This window comes from Lupinus angustifolius, chromosome LG15, assembly GCF_001865875.1.
Source record: "Lupinus angustifolius cultivar Tanjil chromosome LG15, LupAngTanjil_v1.0, whole genome shotgun sequence".
Taxonomy (NCBI): domain Eukaryota; kingdom Viridiplantae; phylum Streptophyta; class Magnoliopsida; order Fabales; family Fabaceae; genus Lupinus; species Lupinus angustifolius.
In genome coordinates, this window is record NC_032023.1 from 3,781,742 (window position 1) to 3,807,872 (window position 26,131).

General features: G+C 33.9%; 2 protein-coding genes across 3 annotated transcripts; one reads left to right on the plus strand and one right to left on the minus strand.

The window, feature by feature from the left end:
- On the plus strand, positions 820-14,675 carry LOC109328251 (DNA-directed RNA polymerase 3B, chloroplastic-like). Of its 2 annotated transcripts, XM_019561631.1 has the most exons (20): positions 820-910; positions 953-1,807; positions 2,847-3,050; positions 3,152-3,285; positions 3,778-3,847; positions 4,454-4,512; positions 4,732-4,849; positions 5,232-5,345; positions 5,860-5,991; positions 6,447-6,863; positions 7,314-7,364; positions 8,038-8,108; positions 8,422-8,506; positions 8,598-8,750; positions 9,597-9,671; positions 9,827-9,916; positions 10,734-10,781; positions 10,860-10,974; positions 12,545-12,648; positions 13,928-14,038. In XM_019561631.1, the coding sequence occupies exons 2-20, from the start codon at positions 1,016-1,018 to the stop codon at positions 14,036-14,038; spliced, it is 2,943 nt and encodes a 980-aa protein (XP_019417176.1). In that variant the 5' UTR covers positions 820-910; positions 953-1,015. The 2 variants fall into 2 exon arrangements, with proteins under 2 accessions (XP_019417176.1, XP_019417177.1); XM_019561632.1 differs by having other exon boundaries at positions 908-1,807; positions 13,928-14,675.
- Positions 18,604-25,829, minus strand: LOC109328252 (putative GPI-anchor transamidase). The gene is made up of 11 exons (XM_019561633.1): positions 25,702-25,829; positions 24,783-25,068; positions 24,406-24,447; positions 24,175-24,319; positions 22,502-22,731; positions 21,831-21,888; positions 21,254-21,331; positions 21,006-21,094; positions 19,429-19,510; positions 19,175-19,354; positions 18,604-19,050 (listed from the first exon to the last, which is right to left on the minus strand). Exons 2-11 carry the CDS (start codon positions 24,947-24,949, stop codon positions 18,907-18,909), a joined length of 1,215 nt encoding a protein of 404 aa, XP_019417178.1. The 5' UTR covers positions 24,950-25,068; positions 25,702-25,829; the 3' UTR covers positions 18,604-18,906.

The following is a 26,131-nucleotide window of genomic DNA, read 5'->3' on the forward strand; positions in this document are numbered from 1 at the left end:
TTCATTTTGTCTCAAGAATAAATTCACAAATTTCATCTAAACCATTTTGCTTAAGTAATATTTTAATTACAATTTTTATACAATAACCAACTCACATCTAACCTAACAATTTCTAAACATGAGTATAAAATTTATGCTAATTTATACACTTAGTTTTAGTTTGTATGTTATAAATATTTGTAATTTTTTGTCAACCCACTTTTTTATTGTTTGTAACATGTAGTTTGTACGTTATAAATGACAAATATAGTATTTTGTGTTAAATATTTGCAATTTTGTAGTTGAATTTATTCAATTAATGTAATGTTCAACTTTTTAAATACACTTTCAAAATAAGAAGATAATGATAGTAAAATAAAAAGATAATGAGAACGAAATAGAGAATAAAAAATTACACTATCGTATGGTAGTTATTTTGTGTTTTTCTTTATTAAGTAGTATAGATAATTTTTTATACAAAAATAGATAACCAACTCACATTTAACCTAACAATATTTGAACATGAGTATAAAATCTATGCACTGACATATTAAAAATTTATACAGTATTAATGCATCATTAATTTGAATTACTTTTTTTTAAAGAGTCAATCATGATTGAAAATAAATGTTAAATGATTGTGTAAAAACTTTTATACTGTCAATGTATACATATTTTTTCTCTTTAAACCTACCAAAAAAACACTCATTTTTTATTAAAAAGAAGACAACCATTATCAATTTTAATAAAATGAAGAAAAAAAACTAAAAATTAATAGAAAATAAACCTAAATTTGTTAAATTAAATTTTAAAAATAAAAAAATCTTCTCCCAGGGTCTATCATCTTCACCTCACCATTTCTAAGGTTTAAGAGAGGTTCCATTCATCTTCACACACCACACCGCACTCTTTTCTGATAACTCTCTCTCTTTTCTTTCCCTCTCTCCTCTTCTCTTTCTTTTCTTTCCCTCTCTTTTCTTTCACATACCAATACCTATTCTCATACGTATTCCTCTACTTATACAGTATCTCTACAATGACCTCAACATTTTCATTTCCCACTCCTCAAGTTCACGCCACCGCCACCGCCACCACCACCACCATAAACAACCACAACCACCACCACCACCACCGTCACCACCTTCAAATTAAACGAAAACCACACAAAAACCTTCGCTTCCTCTTTATCCCTACTCCAACTCCTCTCCCTCTCACTTCAATCATTCATTCCCATCCTCACAACCACCACCTCCTCTCAGATTCCACCAGCGACAATTTCTTCATCGAGAGCTCTCTCAATTCCGTAACCGACAGCGAAGAAGATTCACCCTCGCCGTCGCGTCCGGGTATATTCATCCCGGAGCCGATTTGGATCTCCTCATTCTTCCTCAAAAACTGGCTGAAGAAAACGAACACCGAATTCAGCCTCCAGTTCAAGGAAATTGATAAAGCGAAATACAATTCGCTGCGGCGGCGTCAGATTAAGGAAGAGACTGAGGCATGGGAGAGAATGGTGGAAGAGTATAAGGAATTGGAGAAGGGAATGAGGGAGAAACACTTAGCTCCTCATTTGCCTCATGTTAAGTCATTGCTATTAGGATGGTTCGAGCCGTTGAAGGAGGCAGTTGAGGCTGAGCAGAAGGAGCATAGGATGAGGTCTAAGAAGCAGCAGGGGAGCATTGCTCCTCATGTCGATTCGTTGCCTGCTGCGAAAATTGCGGTTATTGTGATGCATAAGATGATGTGTTTGATGATGGAGAATGAGTCTGGAGGGTGTGTTCAGCTTGTTCATGCTGCAGTTCAGATTGGCATGGCAATAGAACAAGAGGTATATACTCAATGACAATTCGAAATAGTGGTTGTTTTCGTGATGGATATAGATTGTTAATGGATACTTTCGGATGCACCTAGTTGTATTATACAATTTTCACTTTTTATATTTTGAATTTTCGCACCAGCATAGGTATAAATGTAACAATAGTTAGATAAGTGATAGCCTTTTATTATGTTTACAATGAATTGTGCTAATTTTAAAGCATTATTTCTCTATCTGAATTTATGATTTGTGTTTTTATGTTAATTTTATATATTTTATCATAGTTGTGGTGTGCCGTATAACTTTTTATTTTGTTGTATTCCCATGTTTTGCCGCGTGTGGTATATGTGCTCCCTAGTTGATAACAATGTCAAATTCTTCGGTTTACCGATGAACTGATAATATCAATTTCAGGATGGAATTACTAATGGTAAATAAGGCGATTTTATTAGGTTTTGTTGATATAAGTACATGTTCACCCATTATAGAAATGGACTCTTTCATGCGTGGTTTTTCCGATGACAGAGTCATATGAAGTGCAGGATAGAACAAAGACCTTAAAGAGGGCCCATAAAATTGACACAGTAACACTCCTGGGCCATATTTAGGGCGTTTGTGTCTATCTCTTCAAATGAAAACATCTATGAGAGGGTCCATTTTCAGCTTTTTGTTCTATAGTTATCTCATGAACTGATATAATCAATTGCAGCGGGAGTTGTTTTTGATAAACAAGGAAGCTTTATTTGTTTCTGTTGATAAATGTGTCCCCTCTTGTCAAGTCTACACATAATAAATAGTACTGTGGGGGCTTCAATGAATTCTGTTTGACACTATTCAAGCTTAATATTTCTTATACTACGCTGTTATTCTCTACTGTATGGGATTACAACTTGATATAACCATCGCCTGCGGTCAATGTTTAAATAATAAATTGATTATATTTTATTCAAAAGTCTCCATAAAAGGTTTTCCCCTTTTGTAAATGTAACTCAGACTGAACCAAATTTGATGCAGTTATTTTATATGTTGTAATTATGTTACTGTATTTCAGGTTAGGATTCATGATTTCCTTGAAAAAAATAAAAGGCACCAGAGTAAGAAGGCAGAGGCTGGTACTGAAGATAGTACGGATAACGATAAAGAAAAACTAAGGGACCGCATAAATGTCTTGATTAAAAGAAAAAGACTGAAAGAGGTACAGATGGTACTGAAAAAAGAAGAATTTAGCCCCTGGGGCCGTCCTACGCAGGCTAAGGTTTGTGTACATGTCTTGGTGTAATCAGTCACCATCTTCATTTTTTATTCTTTTTGTTTTGAAATTGGAATTTAATGAGTTAACTCTATGAAACTATGCAGCTGGGAAGTCGATTAATAGAATTATTAATTAATACAGCATATGTGCTCCCTCCGGTTAACCAGTGTTCTGATACTCCACCTGATATTCGTCCGGCTTTCAAGCATGGGTTTAAAGCTGTATCAAGGAACCCAAGGTGAAGTTTCACATTTCTTTGGGGTTTTTTAATTCAATAATCAATTTTAGGGCCTTAACATCTGAACAACTAAATGACAGCCTGATTAAAGAAAATGAAGTTGGGATGTGTGTGACTGGAGATTATTTCAATATTATGTATAATATCTATGTTTATTATTTCTGTATTTCTCTATCTGTATCTCTTTCACAGAGAGAGACACATTCAGAGAGATGAATATGTACCCAGATATGCACAAACATATTCTTTAACTTAGATGTTATTTTGATGGCGTATGAATGTATGGCAGGCATAATCTTTGCTTAAGGACAATGAATGAATAAAAATCCCAGATTTAAGGGGGTCTCAAAATATCCCATGTTTCTGTACTAGATGTTTTAAACTGTAACCAAAGAAATATCTTGAAAGAGTAGGTATGCAAAGGGTTGATGAAAGTGTTTTATCACACTAGATTTTCAGTTGTAGTTCTGAATAACTTTTTGATAATTGTAGGCAAAAGATTCCGAGGAATTATGGTGTTATACAATGTGATCCTTCAGTGCTAGCTGGGATTGATAAATGTGTAAGTCGAGACATCTTTCATCTTTTCTATTTATCCTCATAGTTGAAGTTACTCTGCAACATTGTAAAGGTTTTTACGAGAGCTTCCTGACTAATAATGCAAGGGAAATCTATTATTATCTATCTTCCTGTAAAACTTGAACAATTAGTAACCCCACTTTCCCTCCCCAGTCTCATATGCTCGAATGGATTCAGGTACATTTCCCCCCTAACTGCACTGTGTTTCCCTAATACAATGACACAATCTAATAGTCTATCCAATAGCATAAAGATTCAACAGAGAGTTGGCTATTGATTGCCTAACATAATTCACCTCTGTAATAGGGCTAGGGACGAGTTGTGTTACAATTTCCAATATGCATGACACAGGCAACGTTTGGTCCTTTCCTACTAGAGCTAGCTAAAAATCATGAAGATTTTTTTGGAATCATTAAACTTCAATAAAACTACTGTCAGCTGTTCTGTTCTCAAACTTCTTTGCTTGTAACATGCTATAAGGCATCATTTAAATATCAGATACTTCTAAAACTTTCTGATAATTCTTATGCATTGTTTAAAGTGGATATATCGTATGTTGCTTACTGATCAGTGCCTTTTTTGTGTGCAGGCTAAGCATATGTTAATACCTTACATGCCAATGTTGATACCTCCGAAAAAGTGGAAAGGGTATGACAAATGAATCTCTCTCAAAACCAAAGATAATTGAGGGAAACTAATCAAATCCAATTTTAGCTGGTTCTTTAAACATGGAAACTAGTTTGAATTTGAGAAAAATATTGATGGTATTTAAGGATGCAAATAGCTGTTCATATTTTGTTTATAATGTTTGTCTTAGCTGCTTCTCTTAGTGCTTGTTTGCCTAATATTTTACCACACCATTTACAGGTATGACAAGGGCGGTCACTTGTTCTTACCATCTTATATCATGCGTACTCATGGATCTAGGAAGCAACAAGATTTAATGAAGAATGTCGATGGGACACAAATGCAAAAAGTTTTTGAGGTAATATATTTAAATTCCATTTCCCATTTTCATTGTTAATGGAGTGTGTCAGTATTACATAAAAGACATAATTTGGTGAAACAGTTGATGCATTGTTTGCATGATATCAAATCACTGATCAGGAACTCTATAGTCTCATCCAGTGATTACAAGTTTTTTTGTTAATAAGATAATTCAATTTTTAGTAAAATTTAATATTTGTAGTCCTCTATATTTACCAGTGCATTGTATCTAAAATCCTACCTATGAATCATTCTTTATGCTTACCCAATCAAAAGGCACAACTATTTTAGTGTTATTGCTTCTTTTTTAGTATGGATTTGTTACTAAGCATGTTGTATATAAGTTCGACTGATCCGTATATAAATGAATCTTTGTTCAGGCCTTGGATATTCTTGGCAACACCAAATGGCGAATAAATAGAAGATTACTTGATGTTGTGGAGTCTGTCTGGGCTGCCGGAGGTAACATTGCGGGACTGGTTGATTGTAAAGATGTAAGCATAAACTGACAAACAACTTAATGATTTCCTTGTAATATTCTTGTCTTCCCTATTGAATTTATTCTTTTTATGTGTGAAAAAACTGGTAAGCAAGTTTTCAAGATATAAAAGGGGGACGGATGTAGAAGTCTTCATAAAGGAACAAATTTGTTCATTCCTTTTTTACTTCGCTGATGCTTTTGATAATTAGACTATAAAGGTATATAAAAATGGGCTGTACATAAGGTTGTAAAATATACTCACCTCTATATGGTGAAATTTGAATCATATGATATCCTTGAACAAACAAGCTTTTCTGATTAGTATAGGAATCTTTGATTCCATTGAGACTTGATTGAGCCAGGATTAGTTGTGGTATAAAATTTCCACATTTGAATTTGTTGGGAGTGCCCCTGCCCAAGTTCAAAAATTACTGTGCATATTGTTTTTGCCAATCTCATAATGAACTCTCGAAGTTATCTATTACTATGTAATTAATGTGGTCTACGTATTCTTCTTTGACTTGTAGGTTCCAGTACCAGATAAGCCATTTGAAGAGGACTTAAAACTAATTCAGGAGTGGAAATGCAGTGTAAGGAAGGCAAAAAAGATAAATCGAGAGAGGCATTCTCAAAGATGTGACATTGAACTTAAGCTTTCTGTAAGATTTTTCCTCTCATTGTCAAATTTTTTTATTGTTTAAAAAATTGAGATAAACTGAATTTCAATTTTAGTTTAAATTTCAGTGATCTATCATCTTGTCTATATCTTGCATAATAGGTTGTTGGTCATTGTAACCATATCTAGAAGGATTTGGATCCTCTTGTGTTAGTTTAACACATGATAAGGTCATGACAAGAGAGATAGACAAAAGAGCCCCACATATGATAAACTTGTGGATAACTGTGAAGTGTTTCTCTGTCTATTGCTCATCAGTCTCTTCACATGACATACTCAAATGAAACGATAAAAAAACCTACATTTGATTATTAATCTGATGTTTGTTCAATATGATCAGGAAAGGCAGTCTCAACTATATTTTGTATTGTCATGTTCAAATCTATCCCATGTTTCACCAGATGACCAATAATAACTGGAAAATACATTCTGAAACAGGTAGCACGAAAAATGAAAGATGAAGAATGCTTTTATTATCCACACAATCTTGATTTCCGTGGAAGAGCATATCCTATGCATCCTCATCTGAACCATCTAGGTTCTGATCTGTGCCGGGGACTATTGGAGTTTTCTGAAGGGCGGCCATTGGGAAAGTCCGGGCTACGGTGGCTGAAGATACATTTAGCAAATGTATATGCTGGTGGTATAGAGAAGCTGTCTTATGATGGTCGCCTAGACTTTGTAGAGAACCATATTCGTGATATATTTGACTCTGCTGATAACCCTATTAATGGAAATCGTTGGTGGTTAATGGCTGAGGATCCTTTTCAGTGCCTTGCTGCTTGTATTAATCTATCAGAAGCCTTAAGAAGCTCGTCACCAAGCTCTGTTGTTTCACATCTGCCAATTCATCAGGTATATGCTTCACAGGAAGCCTTAAATGCAGTGAAAAAAGGTGTTATGTCTTTTGTAACTAGCCTTCGGAGAGAACTTTTGTTGTGACTTTTAAGATCTTTAGAAAAGTTTTACTATATAAAAGGTAACCATGCAAACAATGAGAAAACTAAAAAGGTAGAAAAAAGAAAACTTGAAATTTGGTATCAAAACCCTAGGTGTGGCAGTATGGCAGGTTTTTCATGTTGCAAAACTCAATACTATATTTTTCACCATTCAATTCAAATAGATCAATGCTTTGTTGATAAACATGATTTATGATAAAACATTATGATGTTGTTCGATCCATGTAGCCAATCTCACCTAATGGGATAAAGTCTTGGTTGTTGTTGTATTCAATTCAAATGGTTTCCTGTATCCAATAATTTAAAATATATATTTGCTAGTAATGCTTCTCTGATGAATTTTTAGGATGGGTCCTGCAATGGCTTACAGCACTATGCAGCTCTTGGAAGAGATAACGTAGGTTTACTTGTATCCCATTTCTTCAATTCTGCAATCACTCAATATAATCTCTATTACCTCTATGAGATTTATATACTTCCTGTACATGTGATGATTTCAGTTTTATATATTTTTTGTACGCGGTTCTTAGTTCTTACTACATTATTTTATCCTTGAGCCCCTTTGACATTGAACGTTTCAGTAATGTTAGAGAGAAAATCAATCATGAACCATGTGCCTCCGCCTAATACCGTATAGGTGTAAACTTTTAGGACTCCAGTCCTTGCTACCCCCGTTATTCATAATCAAGTTGAATTTAAGCACTTGGTCAGATGGGTATGTGCTGCTGGACATTGTCCACACTTCAAGGCGAAAGGGATTTTGCATGACCATCTTAGCTATCTCATTCTCCCAATTATTAGTTATTGATTTTATGCGCATGACCATCTTAGCTAATTGCTTGTGAGTATTCTTTTCTGTTCTCTTTCTGGTCTGTTGGATAGGATCTATTTAAAGTTGGAGAGTTGGACATGCTTTATACTGATATTCTATTTTCTGGACCTGAGTCGCTGATCAGTATCACCAGAAATGACTCTTGAGTCATGATAACAATGCTTGACAACTAATTACATTCCTTTAGCAAATAATTTTTTTATTAATTCAAGCTCATATTTTAAATATGCTTTCTCAGCTGGAGGCTGCTGCAGTTAACTTGGTTGCTAATGAGAAGCCAGCTGATGTTTACACAGAGATTGCTGTTAGGTATGTCAAATCCATTGTCAGCAATTTTTATGTACTACACTGTTAACATTATTTTGAGCTTAAACCCTTTCATTTTATTGTCGCACTGTCTTGCTGAATTGAAAATGCAATGCTTCTTTACACGTTTCTGTGTTTTTATTGGGCTGGTTGTTTTTTGTTAACACCTTACACAGTTACCTACTTTACCTTTGTAAGTTATTCAACTCATTAATGCTCCTTACTGATCCATCATGCCATGGGTGCTTAATTGATCATTGTCCCTGGTATATTGATATTTAATATTTAATTGTCCCTTTAATTGTAATATGAGTAGGGTTCATGATATTATGACAAGGGATAGCAACAAAGACCCTGCTACCTATCCAAACGCTTTATTAGCTAAGGTTTTAACTGACCAGGTTAGTCTTGATTTTGAAGTTTCAAAGTTGTGCTAAATAATAAAATCTAAATTGGCTATGGTCTTCTACTCTAACTTTTGGAAGTACTCAGATTGATAGGAAGCTGGTCAAACAGACAGTGATGACTTCAGTTTATGGTGTTACTTTTATTGGGGCACGAGAGCAAATAAAGAGAAGATTACAGGAGAAAGGCCTCATTACTGATGAGAGACTTTTATTTACTGCATCTTGCTATGCTGCTAAAGTGAGTATCAGCTACCTTATATGCAAAGATCTTAGCTGTTAGAGATTGCAATAGCTACCTTGATGTGCAATTCGTATTGTTGCATTATGAAATCATTCCTCTGTGGAATGCTAAAAGGTTTGTTTGCAAATTAGGTTTTGGAGGGGAAGGAAAGGAAAGGGAAGGCCTTACAGCCATCCCACAAGTGTATTTCATGGCTATGAAATCTTCCCTTTCCCTTCCCCCCCTCCAAAACCAAACTCACAAACAGACCCTGACGGAATAGAACTTATTAAGAATAATAAGATCTGTTGTTTAATTTAAAAAAATAGACAATAAGAAAATTGTTTCTAGAGAAAGATAAAGATGTAAACACCTTTTAGATCTAATCAACATGCAACCCAGACAGTAAATTTGAGATGGAACATTTTATGGTATCATATAATAATAGTTCACTATTCAAGTGTTGAGTTCCTGATGGCTTTGGTTAAGTACTATGTGAGCAAAGACATGCTTAGGCATACCATATGCTTCATGGGTATAGATGCTCCTATCATTGTGTTATATTAGGACATCTGATCAACACTATCAAACTTATTTTCTACTGAAGAGTTAAGCCTAGGGTTAGGGAACAAATTAAAGGAGAGGAAAATGGCTAACATTGAAATACTGAATGCATTATTGATAGATATAATGTGATACAAGCCATACCCTACTATCCTATATCTACAAATAATTAGGTCATATACTTATGTTACTAATACAATCCCAATCCCACTGACCATAAAACTAATAACCAAATTTAATAAGGAAACATATGAAAGATATTCTGAAATAATATAAAGATATTCTATACAATTTCTACAGGTCACATTGGCTGCCCTCGGAGAAGTTTTTGAAGCTGCGCGTGGCATAATGGGATGGCTTGGTGATTGTGCAAAGGTTAGCTCCTTTATTACATGTTCGACTTCAAATGATACTGTTTGTGCTATTGGTTAATTGGGGCAATTTTGAATTTGGGTTTGTGCATCTATTATATGCATGCTTGCGTGCTTTGTTTCTTTTCCTGAATGTGGGGGATCTGAATCTTTCTGCAGGTGATTGCTTATGACAACCAGGCTGTTCGTTGGACTACTCCTCTCGGTCTTCCTGTTGTACAACCATACTGTAAAACTCAGCGACATCTGGTGAGCATTGTATATGTGGATTTTTTCTCTTTTTAATATACTCAATGTGACAGTGGTGTCAACCAATCTACAAGCTGGTTTATTTTGCTCATTATATTCTAGAGTTATTTTCTTTTCTAGGTGTGTTTATTTGTAATGACATGATAACTTGGTAAGCTTTGGTTTGAAGAATATGTTCAAATATTGGAATCATAGATTTGTTTGAAGTCTTATTATGCAAGTATTATTGGGTCGAGCTTGTATTAGGTGTAGAGCATTGGTACTTGATCTAGAATATTAGTATAAATAGAAGCCTTAGTTAGGTTGGTGTTTTGTATACATCTCATTACTCGGATATAACTCCTATATATTTTCCCTATTTTCTCTAAAAGTCTATGATTTCCAAAAAACTAGACTAGTAACTCCAGATTTGACGACCTGAAAGAAGTCCTACACTTAGGCAACACAGTGGGACTAGATCAATCAGTCTATCAACACAGCGTAATGATAGATTGGTGATGGTCGCCATAGCTCTCTACTGTGCTTGAAATTACTTGGGTACAGACAACCTGATATTCTCTCATAAGTGTCAAGCTGATAGTAAGCCATAATAATATTCTTTTGAAGACTGCCTTTGAAGTAATGCCCAAATATTTGGAAAAACTAGTTTTGGGCAAATAGACATGTGAATTATGTTTACTCGATTTGCAGTATTAGCTTTAGAAACCTATGCCAGGTGCAGATTATTATATTTTTAAATCAAATCAAATTATATATATTTTAAACATTGCGGCCCATTGCAAAACTCCACAATAATGATTCTCACCATGCACTGCAGATCAAAACATCTCTTCAGGTTTTGGCTTTGCAAAGGGAGGGCAATGCAGTACGTAGTCATTATTTCAGTTTCCTTTTATTTCTGAACTATTTTAACTATAAACTACTTTAACTATTTTCATTCCAGATATCTGTAAAGAAACAGAGAAGTGCATTTCCTCCTAACTTCGTACATTCACTGGATAGTTCACACATGATGATGACTGCCCTTGCCTGCAGCGATGCTGGCTTACGTTTTGCAGGTTTGAATTCACCAATGAAATAATAAACATATGTGAAACTTCCCTTTAAAGTCAAAATATTATTCAATCTTAGTTTATAGGAATTGTCCGCTTTAGACTTTTAGGTGTATATGAATTGTCTGTTTTGTCTTTGGCATATATGTCTGGAAGATGTAAGGAAAGTATTGGAATCAATTACTTTAAAAATTGTAAAATATTATCACAACCTTAAGGAAAATAAAGTACATTTGAAATTTGCATTTATAGGAGATTCTATTTTTCATAAAATCCATTTAAAATATTACACCCTAAATCTTTAGAGAAATGGATGTTGAACTTTTTGTGTAACATGTAAATTAATTAGTGGTCTAAGACCTGTTTTGTTCAGTTCAGAAATCAAACTTCTTCAATAAAACAATAAAGTCTGTTCTAAGTGCATAGAAAAGTAAGGATGTTATTTGGACTCTTTAGTGAATTGTGTGTTTACCCTCAATTCATGGCAATTTTTATCGATTAGTTTTTAGCGGCATTGATACAAGTGAGGGAGGTAAAGTCTTCTGGAAGCATGTTATGTAGATTTCTATTTACAGACAGCCTGTATCCTAAAAGAAATATTTGTCATTTCCTTAATCATCCTAGGATCCTTGTACAATACAGAGTTAGATTAGTTGCTAAACTATTAGTACAGTTAACTTGTAGTACATGTTAGTGTCTGTTCCCTCCAGTACAATTGTACTGTAATCAATGCAGTACTAGTGAAAACTATATGTAGTTATACTCTTCTTAATGATTCAATAGCAGAAACAGTTATTCAGATATTCAGTTCTTAAATTCTCTCTCTTTTCCTTTGTCTCTTACTCTCTTTACATGCTCTAACTAACTTGGTTTTTGAGGATTCTTATTTTTCCACTCCTATATATTTTTATATTAATGGTTAGTTCTAATTTCCTTCCCTTTATCTATTTGTCAAATTTCAGTTGCCTTCACGGCCTTTCAATTTGAGCTTTTATATTATTTATTTTGTTCAAAAAAGATAAGTGGATAATTCTTGCTTCATTTTTGGTTTAGTTATAATTTGGGGAAGTGACAGAGTTGCTTGTTTGTAAAATTCTTCATTCATTTCTGTAATTTGCTTCTTGAAACTCTGTTGCACTCTCATTCCAGTTTTTTCTATAGAAAAAGAAAATTCAAGCTTTAATGAACTAGTATGGATGCAATTGGTCCTAAGTTATCGTATCATACTTTGTATAGTTGGAATGTTTTTCTTCCATTACTGTGATCTGATCCTCTTTCTGTTTTCTACATTTCAAACCTCACAATCTTGCTTTGATCAACTTGCATTTGAATTTTTTAAAACTTCTAATAATCATGTTGGAGGCCATGGTATTAATGTTTACGGCACATCTAGACTCTAGAATAGTTATAGCTGCAGTTAAATCCATCTTTAGACTTTGGTTATCTGATTCTGTGAATATGTTTGCATACATTTTTACTTCATAAGTTCAATTTTGAGAAATTTGGTGGCATGGAATGTCTATGAAAGTATTATACTTCTTTCTCATGTATTGTGCTGCTTAAATTTTATTTGCAGGGGTTCATGACTCATATTGGACACACGCATGTGATGTTGATAAAATGAATCGGATTCTTAGAGAAAATTTTGTGGAGCTTTATAACATGCCTATACTCGAAAATGTAAGTTCTTTCTGTCTTTCTATCTCATAAGATGTTTAGATTTGTTTTATACTAATATATTGAGAAAAAATAATATTATCAAATACATGCAAGTTCTTGGAGATGACTGCACTTGCTATGTGTGAAGTAAGTTAGAGCAAAATATAATAAGGACTATGCCTTAGTCCTATTAGGTGGGGTTAGGTATATGGATTGAAGGATACAATAATACTTTATAATTATTCATGTCCATTGACAACATTGATCTCTAAATGTTTCCGAATCATTTCACCTTCTTCTGTCTCTAGAAACTGAACCAACCTTCATTTAATCTACTCTTTTTACTGAGTCTTTTAACTGTCTCCTCCATACATGCCCAAATCACCTAAGACTCGATTTTACCATCTTTTCTACTACATGGAGATACCCCAACTTTGTCCATAATGCATTACTTTATAATCCTACCTTGTGTAGTTTGTCTAGACATCCAATGCATCATTCTTATTTATACTACATTTAGTTTATTCTTTTGCTAATATTTTATATTCCAACATTCAGTTTAATATAACATTGCGAGTTATATAGTTGTGCGGCAAAATTTTCCGTGAAGCTTGAGTGTCAACTTTCTATCACATAAGACATATAATGCACCCCACCATTTCATCCACCCTGCTTGATTCATATGGTTTACATCTCCCTCGATTTTCCAATCGTGTTGTATGATTGACCAAAGATACTTAACTCTAGTGACTTGTGGTATGATATAATCTCCAATATTTATTATTTACCTCTACGGTAGTGTTTGTCTGTCTGTTGCTAAGTTTACACTCCATACACTCTGTCTCTGACTTATAGAAAAGCCATGTGTTTCTATAGTTTGTTTCCACATTTCTAGCCTCCCATTTAATCCCTCTTTGGATTCTCCAACTAGAGCAATATCATCCGCAAAAAAGTATGCACTGAGGCACCTGTTCTTAGATATGCTCAGTAGGTACATCCAAGACTAATGTCAAAAGGTAGGGTTCAATATAGACAACTTTCCCTAGAACCTAGAACTAGAAAGAAGCTCCCCTCCTACTATATTCTATTACCGATACTAGTAGAGAAAATGCGATAGATTTTTAGTAAAATATTTGTCTATTGATTGTTGAAAACTTGCATCACATGAGTTCAAACTTGTTGTAAAATGATTATGATCACATTGTCTCTGCTTAATCCAAGATTTTTACCTTTCTAAACAGAAAGAGGAAAACATGCCTCATTGTCTGTTTTTAACCTTGTTGTCATTAACTGTTGACAGTTGCTGGAGGGCTTCCAGACAACATACCCAGGATTGGCTTTCCCTCCACTGCCTAAGAGAGGTGATTTTGATTTACAGAAGGTTCTTGAATCTCCATACTTTTTCAACTGAGCATTTCTCCGCGACCAGAAATTATAAATTTCTGTGGAAGCATTCTTTACTTCTAACGTGAAGTCATTGAGGAACTTCTCGGACATAATTTATCCTGTTTCGGAAGTTGAGAATGATCCAACACTACTTCTGGAAAAGGCCGAGAAGGAAAGCAAAATATAGGTTTTCATGATAATACTTCGAAGATGCACCTTGACGCTAGAATGCTCAGAACTTTATTTATTTGGAGATCTGATTCACAAAAAGCTGGTTCAAGAGGAGATAAGCTTTTTATCAACCATCAAAGTTTTAATCACCATATGGGCAAGTAGGTTCTTCGTTTAATTTTAATGTCAGTGATCACATGAATTGAGTTGCTGCCAGGGAAACAAACAGTGGCTAATGCTAAAGCACAGCAGGTTTACTGTACAGTATGGAGCCAAGGGCAGGGCTAACTTTTGTAATGCCACAAAGATTTTTTCTATTTATAGGGCAAATAGATGGAAAGATCATAAATGTATTATAGTAGATCAGAGAAAGGTAGGTAGGGATAGAAATATGCTGTTTGTAGTAACATTAGTCATTTTCATTGAATTCACTTATATCCAGAATAAATGGAAATGGGTAATAGAGTTCATCCTTTTTTCTCTGCTTTAAATTGGACTATCCAGTTAATTTGATTCAGCTCAGTTCATTTCTGATTCCCCTTAAGTTTATTTGATGCCATTAAACTTAATACTAGTCATGATATATATAGATGCAGAAAGTGCTGAAACTGTTATAAGATTGCAGAAGTGCATTGAGGTGTGTTGGTCCAAGAGGAAAAACCAGGGCAATGCATTTAGTTTTGAATGCCTTGTCTGAAGTTCAAGAATTGAAAGACCAGAGTGTTTTATTTCTCACTGCTTAGTGCTAACTGAGGCAGCAAATTTAGGTCTGTTTCAAAGGCAGGGTTTCTACAGTTAATGGCATATCGGTGATAGGAACAATTCATTGATCACTGGAATTATTAAAATCAAATAAAATGCAGTGAAAAGCATATGTTGTAAAAGGTAACCTAGTTTGTTGTAAAATGCAGTGAAAATCATATCTTGTAGTTGGTACTGACAATGTGAAAATATATGGACAAAGAGATATTGGACTTGAGCCTATTGGGCCTTAAACTAGCTAATATATATCTATACATAAAAATATATACATTCAATACCCCCTCAAATTGGAGCATATAAGTTATATGCACCCAACTTGTCACAAATAAACCCAATACAAAGAACTCAAAGAGCGTTGTTGAAAATTTCTGCGAGTTGGTACCTTTGTGTTGGTGTTCCATGTAACAATGTAGTTAGAAAGAACTTTTTCTTTTAGTGATAATCCACTTCATTGTGCTTATTCCTCCCATGAAAGACCAGATCATAGAAGAGTAACCATTAACCATTATTTGCATATAATAAGCCTTGAACGAGGGATTGCTTGGTATACCTCAAAATTTGAATAGCTGCATCCCAATGACTATCATAAAGTAATTGAAGAAATTGTCTCACTACAAAAAGAGCAAATGAATTGTCTTTCTAAAGTTTACACTTATATCTACTCACTTAATGATGCAGAAAGATTAGCATTCAAGTGTATTTATTTATAATACCAACTTTCATACAAACTTGTAAAGAACTTGAAGATGTTAAAATAAAAAATATTCAATTGATGAGTTTGGAGAGGGTTGATCAATATATAACATTTGTGTAGAACATGTAGAGACTAAGTACTAAAGATTACTTGGACAACAAATCTAGAGAGACGTGGTTAATAAATATATCTGAAGAGATTTAGTTTAACAAATAGTAATTCAACGACAAATCTATAAAGACTTTGTGAAGAGACGTATATACTTATGGTCAAGTTCTCAAAGAGCTTCACTTATATTTTGGTGAGACTTTGTGAGATCATAAAATATGTAACACAATCAATTATAGTGAAATTATAATGCTGCCAAGGATTAGATGTAGCTTGGCTTTGGGTGAACAATAATAAGACCTATGTATCCATTTTAATCCTTCTTTAACTCTTTAACTTATCATCATTAGTATTTGTCTAATCGAAATGCTACTCTTAAGTGATTGTTTAACAACCTCTTTCATGAGTATCTGAACTAAAGATATATATTCTAGACAAGTTAACTTGTGTTTGTGTGTGTTCACACTTACCTATCTAAACATTTCTTAATGTGTATCTAAGTATTAATAAACACAACTTAACCCTTGTTCTAGTCTTTATCTTGTCTATTTCACCCATTTCCTAGTAGGAGTTTAGTATTAAGATTCATAGGAGTGTTATTGATAAATATTTTAACATGTTTGACTCTTTAAGAATGCCTAATGGATACTTTCTTGGAGAAATAACAATTCAACAATCTGATTGAGCAATCTTGTTATCCATAAATATTTAAGTAGGCCCAAGTCTTTTGTTTGAAAGTGTTGAAACAAATACTTCTTTACTCGGGTGATGCAATTTGAACTATTCTTAGTTATGACAATATCATCAACATAAATGCATTGTCCCTAAAAGTTATACAGGTAGAAAACAATGTGATCAAAGTGGCATAGAATTATACCAAATCCTTAAATTATACTGACATTCCCTGAGTTTTAATAAAATTACATAAATCACCATTCACTTTTCTAAACTTACACAAACCTCTCCTAGTTTTGTACTTTCATTACACTGACCACCCATGTATAATAAATAAGTGTAATCTTTTAAAAAAATGTGATAAATGCAATTAAGTTAAACAAAACATGATATATTGTGTAGACAAGTCTAAATAATATACAAATTAATGTATCTTTATTATTTTTTTGTTACAAAATGTATCAACAATTATAAAGAAATATTATTTAAATCACTCTTATAATGTAGTGTAACGAACCAAAAATAATAAAAATATATTGATTTATATATTATTTGGTCTTGTCTACACAATTTATCATGTTTTATTTAACTTAATTGCATTTATCACATTTTTTGTTTAAAAAATTACACTTATTTATTATACAGGGGTGGTCAGTGTAATGAAAGTATGAAACTAGGGGAGGTTTGTGTAAATTTAGAAAAGTGAGGAGTGATTTGTGTAATTTTACTAAAACTCAGGGGTGTCTCAGGGGGTATCAGTGTAATTTACTCTAATAATAATGCTAAATCTTCCAAACCAAGCACAATGTTTTAATCCATAACTACTAGGTTACTTGTGCATTCGTGCGAGACAATATTTGTACCATATGTGCATTTTCATGGTTAAGAATACATATGTTATACATGTATTTAGTTGGTTAAAAATACACATATTACATATGCATACACATTGTTAAGAACACATGTTACCCATACATTCGCATGCTCCAAACCTGGTCTAGCCATAAAGAAATTAAATTACAATGATTTTGTGAATTTTCAGTTGAAAATATTACAATGAAAATTGTGCTGCTATAATCTTCCGTTTAGTTGGGAGTGGATGCCATGAGTAAGGGATAATTTTTTAGAAAATAAACTAATTAATGAAAGAAATCATTGAAAGAAACAATTAGATTTAAAGGCATCTACAAAAACAATAACGTGTATTTAATGGACAATAAATATAATATATGGAATCGTGGAGTGGAATGGAAAGAAATTTGAAAAAAATGGTAATGCATATTTAATAATAATATATACATTCAACACTTATCACTCTTATTATTCCTTCCCTGTAATAATTTCAGTACCAACGTCTTACGTCACCATCTTTTTACTTTCCAAACCAAACATATGGAGTTGCATCTCTTCATATATGGTGATTCAACAATTGTTTGACACATTTCCATCATTGCAACAGATAACATACACCTTCACCAAAATCACCATCCCAAATGTCGTTTTGAAAGACCCAAAATAAAATTAATATGTTAGTAAGAGATAGTTAAGGTCAACTTTTACTGAGATTAGTGTGAGCATCATCTAGATTTATTTCAATTCAGTTTTCAGTTCCTCTCTTAGTTTCCCCTGTCTCACTTTCTTGATAACCAAATATTCATTTTCTGGGAGCGACACTTAATGAGAGGAGCAAACACAAACCCCGAAAGAGATTAGTTTTTTACCTAAAAAGGGTGAGCAGATACCCTTGGTAATACAAAAAAAAAAACATCAATGGTTGCAAACGTGCAGTGAGAGTGAGTGACAAATCTTCAAGGTCTTCATAGTACTATATAAAGGATGTCATCATACTTTCTCTTCACATCAAACAGGAACTCAAGATACCTGGAGTCATTCAGAACTACAATCATTGATCATGAGTTCTACCATGACAAGAATGAGTGTAGAAACCAGAACGAACTAGAGGACAGCCCAATTCACAAGGCTCTCACTTACCGCCTTACCCCCACAAGTGGTGAGACTGTTTCCAGCAGAATGAACTTGAATTATGCAAAAATACAGATACACAATATGTAAAAGAAAAAAAGATTTGTGCTTGAAAATTTCAACAGAAGCTCCATATACATGTAGAAGCAAATACTCAAGAACCCAAAACCATGCTAAGTAAACAATGTTTTGTTTTCAAATATTTGAATTATGCTTGGTAACTATAAAGAGCATGGTTCATGATGCTATCCACCACTATTGGAACAAAAGGAACCAGGATAACAATGCACCAACAAGGCAACATCAATGGCAAACAGACTAACACTGTGATAGAGCCCAAAGTAAGACTACTAAGCCCAAAAGGGATGTTCCAACATATTCAGTGCAAACCTTGATAATCTTCTGTTTCGTTTTATATTGTATTGGAAGCAACTATCACATATGGCATCAAAGGAATGCATCAGCGCGCGTACAAATTTATCTGATGGTGCGTCGATCATTTACTTTGATAGCCATGTGGAAACTACCAACAAAGGAAGCATTAAAATCAGGCCATAGCACACAACAGCATCAATGTTTTCAAAAGTATTCACATTGCTGAGAATAGTCTTCCATATCTGTCCCACACTATCCTGTTGATATTCCTGCACAATTCATTCTCCATGAGTTACAGCTAAACATGAAATAGTGTAAAGCTAATCTATGGGGGAACATATATATTAAGTTCACAACTGCTACCAGCAAAAAGAAAGTCACCTCTGCACTTACATTATTGAATTGATCTTCATCGTCGAAGTTTCTCAAAACTCTTCTATCACTGTCAGTGATTGATTGATCCAAAGACATTTTGGTTTTAGCATGTCCAACATTTTTCTTTGACCAGGATCTATATGCTGAATCAGTGTGTATTGTTTCCATTACAGAGCCAAAGAAGTTTGTCACCGGTACCTAGAAATAAGTGACAGAATAATAACCCATCACTCCAATATGAAGCAAAATAAAAAAATTATTCCCTTAATTACCTCCTCTAATTTGCGTTGGTATAGATCAGTTCTATAATGCGCAGTTGACATCAGCAAATTTGGATTATATGAATTGAAAAGACTGCAAAGAAAGTACAAAAAATTCCAGAGTAAACAATCTAGTTTCATAAGAATATGATGCTGCATTGCTTGACACGCTACAAATATATCTATACTTCTATATCTATACTATATATAAAGGCAAAACATGGTGTAATTTCTATTTCCTATTTTGCCCTTCACATTATTTAATTTTTACAAAAAGACCATATAATCATAAATAATCATCACCAATACATTAATTAACTATATCTTTCACATTAAATTGAACATTATCATAAATACATAAAAATTATAACAAATACATTCTAATTCTAAAAATAAAATATATAAAAATTGAATACGTAGTACCATGTAATATTGACCGGCAGGCACGAAGTGCTTGTACACACTATAAAAATGAATGACTATTATTATTAGAATATATAAAAGTATCTTAGAATATCTTCAATTCTAGAGAATATCTAGATGATACTAAAATGTAGAGAGAATCTCATTATATCTTAGATTTTTTTAGAGTATTTTAAAATATTTCTTAGGATTGAGATTACTTCATTTTATATTTTATGATTTGTTTTCTAATTTAATTAGGACTCTAGTATTAGTATAAATATGCGTTAGTAATATGTCATTTGTATCACAATACACCATTTACTATTTTCATTATTCATTTTTCTCTTTCCATATCTAAACCCTATAATTTTAACATGGTTTCAGAGCCATGTGTAAAAGAGATAACCTAGGCAAAGGTAACTGCTAATAACTGTTGGTAACTGCTAAGAACTACTATGTAACTGCTAGATGGAAAGAGAGAGGAGAGAGAAAGGGAAAGAGAATGAATCTGATTTTATTAAAATGAAACTTGAATTACAAAAGAATAGAGCATCAACTCTATTTATAGAGTATTGTACACGTAGGCAAGCTAGTACTAAACATTAAACAACTAGCTTATCTAATTCTATTTCCTAATACCATGGTATCTGCCTTGAGGGAAGCTTAGACTTGTGATCACTTGGCAGTTGGTTTTTCGGTTATCACATTCTTTCCCACTTGTTCTTAGTCGTTGTTGTCATCCCACTTTCAAGGCTTGTCATTTCCACTGTTGTTTATCGTCCTTCTAGCCCTCTTTAGCACGTCAGGCATCTATATATTCCTTATACTACAATTTATAATATTCTAAAATACTTTCATTCTCATAATTACTATGTAGTGTAATTAAGCTATCATGAGCCATGACTACTAACTTTCATAACAAATAAGACCAGGGTAAGGGTTTTGTGCACTAATAAAATATTAGAATATATGAATTCTGTTTTACAAAGAAAAGGTCAAGTACAGTTTAATTGGCATAGATAATTGGACTTTAAAGAAAATTGGTGAACGTCAAGAGTAAGAAACAGAACTGCAACAATATGTTTGGAAAGGAAAATTCAATTAAAACACAGACACTGAGGAGAGACCATTGATAGCAAGGATAAAATACTTTCAACACAACTTGCAAAAAAAAATTGGTGTACCTGCTCAATGAGGCGTTGTCATACATGTTCAGCCTCTCAAAGAAGGCAAGAGTGTAGAATGTAAAACGATCGACAACTGAAACACCAACCTGTATTAAATTTTAAAGAACATGTGCCAAAGACAATTAAAGTTGTGCAGAACCAGGACCCAAACATGAAGAAATACAATGGATAAACTGTAGCAAAGTATGTCAAAAACTTGCATGAAGGATGCACAAGATGGTCTACACTAATAAATTCATACATACATCAGAGTCCAGGTGATGTGAATATGAATTCTCTCCTTTCTTGCTACTTCCAATTGACAAAACACCTGGTGAGTGAAGCTGTCAAGCTCAGAAAAGGGACAACCCAGTTAGCAACAAAACATGGGGTGAATAGATATATTATTACCATCAAATAAGTATTTATAAATTTCCAGGACACTACTGAAACAGACTGGTTGAATTGCCTATACGTGTTAACTATGCATAGACATTAAATAAATTTAATAGAACAACTACATTAGGAGAATAAAATTAACAACAAACAAAAGCAGACTGGGTAAAGTAATATCAAGCCCTGTAAAATGACAACCAATGATTCATAATATAATCCTTCCGAGAATTGCATGTATATCACTCAATAAATGAGATAATGAGGAAGACATGGAAAGCATTAAACTTGGGCAAATATTAGCTCTGAGACCAACAATTTTCACTTCAATGGCAATGTCAACTTAATCTGGACAATGAATACTTAAGATCAGTTGAACACTATACTATCATTCTGTGAAATCTGGCATAGGAGTTTAAAAAAATTCGAAATTCAAAAGCAATGTCAGACCTGTGAGAAGAGAGTTGAGGCTTGGCAGGTGTCTACCATTATCAGCAGCTCCTTAAACCTAACAAACCCATTATGAACAAAAAGTGATTTCTCTGTCAAATAAATAGATTATGATCAGATGATTAAAAATGTTAATCACTAATAAGTATAAAGCCAATTATGAGAAATAAAACTCGTAAAAAGTATGTTCCAGAGAATATTTTCCAGAAAAAAATATATTATCTAGAGCTCAGAAAACATATTGGTATAGTCCCCAGCTATTTAGTAGCCATACATGTAACAATGGAAAGCATATCAAAGCATAGTTCTTATTTCTCAGTCTATATATTGAGGGATTGAGCAGCTTGGTTATGTTAGGACTTAAGCAGATGAGGAGAGCCCACCCAAAAGACTAGTCTATTAGGTGGGAGAACCTGATGGCTTAAGTACCACATTGAGTTTGTTATTCTACTCAATGTGAGACTCCTAACAGGTTACATCAATTTTCCTCAACAACTTTCTTCTTCATTTTGTAAGGAGGATTTCTTATTCTCATTTTTCTTTGTAATACTTTTCCCCTTCATCTCAATATATAATAAATCTTATTTTATCTTTAAAAAATCTTTTATATGTCATGCATACAAGTTACAATTTAATGGTAAAAAAATGAACAGTTGAATTAGAAACCACACCTCCGCTTCTCTTTCATTTGCTTCACAGCATCAGCTAAATCATGACTTTGGAGCTCTTCTGAGTCCTGAAACTTCAAAAACTCATCACCTCCATGCCCTGTCATATACAGAAGAATGTGACTCCCTTCATCACTTAGAAGTCGCTTGGACCTCGGAACAGCAGTCTCGTGACGACCAGTTAATACGCGTAGAAAGTTCTCAACTGTCACTTCATAGCCACGATAATCTACCTGAGGGATTGCATGCAAAATGATCATCCTAAGAAAAATACTACATATAAACTATCTGGAACCCTAAAATAAGAAGAAAAGGATAAATATTTTTCTACTATAAATACAATAAGTGATGAAGGTAAAATTAAAATTAGAGAAAAAAAATTGAAAATGGGGACTTTAAAAGTTATAACCATTGCAAATTATAACATTGTACCTTCTCTACTAAGAGAACATAATATTTAGTGTGAAGATGAACATAGCTAAATATATTTTTGAAAGCAGCTAAATTATCAGAGGAGATAAATTTAGGCAACTCTAAAGAGAAGCTATGGGCTTATCGCTAATAATCTAGTGCAGTACCAGTGCCTATAAGATAAATTAAATTACATTGTAGTTGACTCAGACCTGACTCAGCGAGTTCTCTACAAGACCAAGCTAGCTAGATTAGTCTCATTACGAAGTCTCGAGCATACAGTAAATGAGGCAAACATAGAGAAGTCTCTGCTCAAGTCATGTACTATACAACAATCAAGCCTTAGTCCCACTAGTGAGGTAGGCTACATGGATTGAACGATACCATATGTATCATAAATCATGTTCATTGACAGCATTAATCTCGCTCAACTCATGTACTATATGAGACTAAATTAGTCTAGAGGTTAGATGGCTAAGATTGTAAATCTAGCTCAAGTAAGAGTCATTGATAAGCATCTTGTGAGCACTACTTACTACCCTATCAACTAAAAAAACAAACTTGGAATAGGGGTAGAAGTCTAGAAGAACAACATATTCATTATAAGCCTGTAAAGTACTCCCCATATCTATAGATAAACTACAAGAGATAGAGTTAGACACAGAATATCATTGTTGTATCCTCAAGACAGAACCCCATATCTTGACAACAGAACTATAAAAGGCACCCAATCTAGCTGCCTCACCAATGAAGCAGGCAGAATTTTAGGGCAGCACCGTAGATGGTTGAGGCCCGAGGCACTTCAATATGGAAGTGGCATCAATCATGCACCTGTTATAATTGATTTTTCATAAAACTAACTACCCCGTCATTTTTTTCATAAAACTAACTACCCAATCATGGCCCACCCCACTGACTCAGTGAGGCGGTTTCTAGGGATGTTGCCTTAACCTGCCTCTCACCACGTGACAACAATTCCTGACATGCTTGTAGATTGTAGGATATGTTACATTTCCATAGGAGATTCAATTTTACACAAAAAATCATAAACTGTAACTAAAGTAGGGCACATGCAAGATATGACTTCTGAATAAATTTCCTCCATCCAATCTTTAATTTTGCAAGGTAAAGTCTATTCATCGTTATTACAGTGTTAAACCAAATTAAGAATGTAACGATCTACAAACCTAACAATAAGGATCTTCCCTATAGCCAAGAAAAAAGAGCCAGACCTAGAAATGCAATAATAAATACCAAAAACTCACCTCCACATTATCTCCATACAGGTTAAGTTTATGGTTTTCATTATTAAAAACTTGGGCAGGGTACTTGTTTCTTGTATTACATGCCATGTCATCTGCTAGCATGAGTATGATCCTCTCATCAGGTATTCCTAGCCGCTTAACTGTCCTGAATGAGAAAAATTTTGCAATGAAATTGATCATTACCAAGCATAATTCAAAGAATTAAAAATACAGGTAAAATTGGATACTTACCTATACAATGACAGGGTATTGGCCATATGTCTATAATTAAACCTGAACAAGGGAAGTAGCTTAGTTAGTATATTAGCCATGCCATACAACCGCAAACCCAGTGTAAATTATAGTTCATATTTCCTTTCCAAGCCATAGTAATGAGTTGCCAAAGTGTTCAGTAAACATCAAGACAATTATGCATTTTCACTAATGTCCTATTTTTATTTCGCATTCTTTTTTGGGAAAGATGCTAAGCAAAGAATTAGGTGAAACTGAAAATAAAACATGAGGTAGCTTTGTAAAGGTTTTCTAACCCATAAATCAGAATAAGGAATTATATATATGAAAAATAAGTAAAAGAACTCTTATAAATTAAAGATGAAATCTTGCTTTACCAGAAGCGAGATGTGCAGACCAAAACAGCCCAATTGTTAGTGTGCATTGTAGTATCAGATGAGGATGACAAATATGCTACAGAGTTGCTGATACTGCTCAGAAATATCAGCAAAATCACCAATACTTTCATAGGGAGCTTTAAAAAACTTAAGACTGGGAATGCCATATGTTTATCCAATTATTCTAGCATCAACTTCACCAAATTTGTTGTTCTTTACTTCTTTTAGACGTGAAACTGCTTGTCTGTTGCTTCTTTTCTTCCGGTATCAATGAAATGTTCCGTAACTGCAAACAAAATCCCACCAACACAAATCAACCCCACAAAACTGTAAAAGGACACCGGAAACAGATATGACATGAAGCCGGCCAGTGTATCCAATTGCGGACCAAATCACTCGAAGTGGTCACAATATTGTAGTTGTGGTAACCTCCACAACCACATCACCCCACAATTGCGCTGCGATACCGAATCACAATGGTTCAGCCGCATCGGAACACATCAAATTCAAAAAAAATTAATCACATCACATTCACGGCCACAATCCGCGTTGCAACAGCCACATTGACTACAACCTAGAACACAATTTGAAGCACCGAAGCCAACACAAGGACACTATAAATTCTAGAAATTACATGGCAGGAAATGATTATTATACAAGTACAAAATATAAAATTAACATAAAAATACAAATCTTAAATTAGAAGACAGAAATAATGTTCGAAAAGTGAACACGACCCATCCTAAACATAATGGTACAACAATTAAAACAAAAAATTGAAGTGCCCTAGCTTCATAGCTCAGAACATGAAATCACAATGGTCCACAGAATAATATTATTGAAACGATTCTTGAAAGATTTATGGGGAAATGCACTAAGTTAATGAATTGAGTTAGATCGAAGGCATTCCTATACATACAATTGAGATATTGACCCTGCAGCTGACGGATCGAGGTAACACCGGCGAGAGTGAGCGGTGGCGGCACGGCGGCGGCGGTGTGAGAGAGTGGCCGGTGAGAGAGGATGCGGAGAATGTAAGATTGTGTTTGAAATGAATTAATTGATAAAGGAGAAAGGGTTAAGCGTTTTTTTATTTTTATTTTATAAAACATAAAGTTATGTGCTTACAAGTAAAATGATTACCAACAAGCAGGTCCAGAATCGAGATTATCAGTCCGTTTTTTTTGTACGTAAAGTTATGTGCCTAATTTAGGACTTTATGAATGACTAATATTATATTTAACGGGTTTGAGGCGGGTTTAGGGTAGGGAATTAGTTGTACTAAATTCGGGTTGGGTTCAGACGGATACCCACAGGATCGATTTTCATTGTCGTCCCTAATTACACTG

Coding starts and splice junctions, on each gene's coding strand:
- LOC109328251 (XM_019561631.1), top strand. CDS start 1,016: ATGACCTCAACATTTTCATTTCCCACTCCTCAAGTTCACGCCACCGCC. Junction 3,051..3,151: donor GCCGTCCTACGCAGGCTAAG/GTTTGTGTACAT, acceptor GAAACTATGCAG/CTGGGAAGTCGATTAATAGA. Junction 9,917..10,733: donor GTAAAACTCAGCGACATCTG/GTGAGCATTGTA, acceptor CATGCACTGCAG/ATCAAAACATCTCTTCAGGT.
- LOC109328252 (XM_019561633.1), bottom strand. CDS start 24,949: ATGGCATTCCCAGTCTTAAGTTTTTTAAAGCTCCCTATGAAAGTATTG. Junction 24,448..24,782: donor GTCTGCACATCTCGCTTCTG/GTAAAGCAAGAT, acceptor TCCCTTGTTCAG/GTTTAATTATAGACATATGG. Junction 19,051..19,174: donor ATGAAGATCAATTCAATAAT/GTAAGTGCAGAG, acceptor TGAATTGTGCAG/GAATATCAACAGGATAGTGT.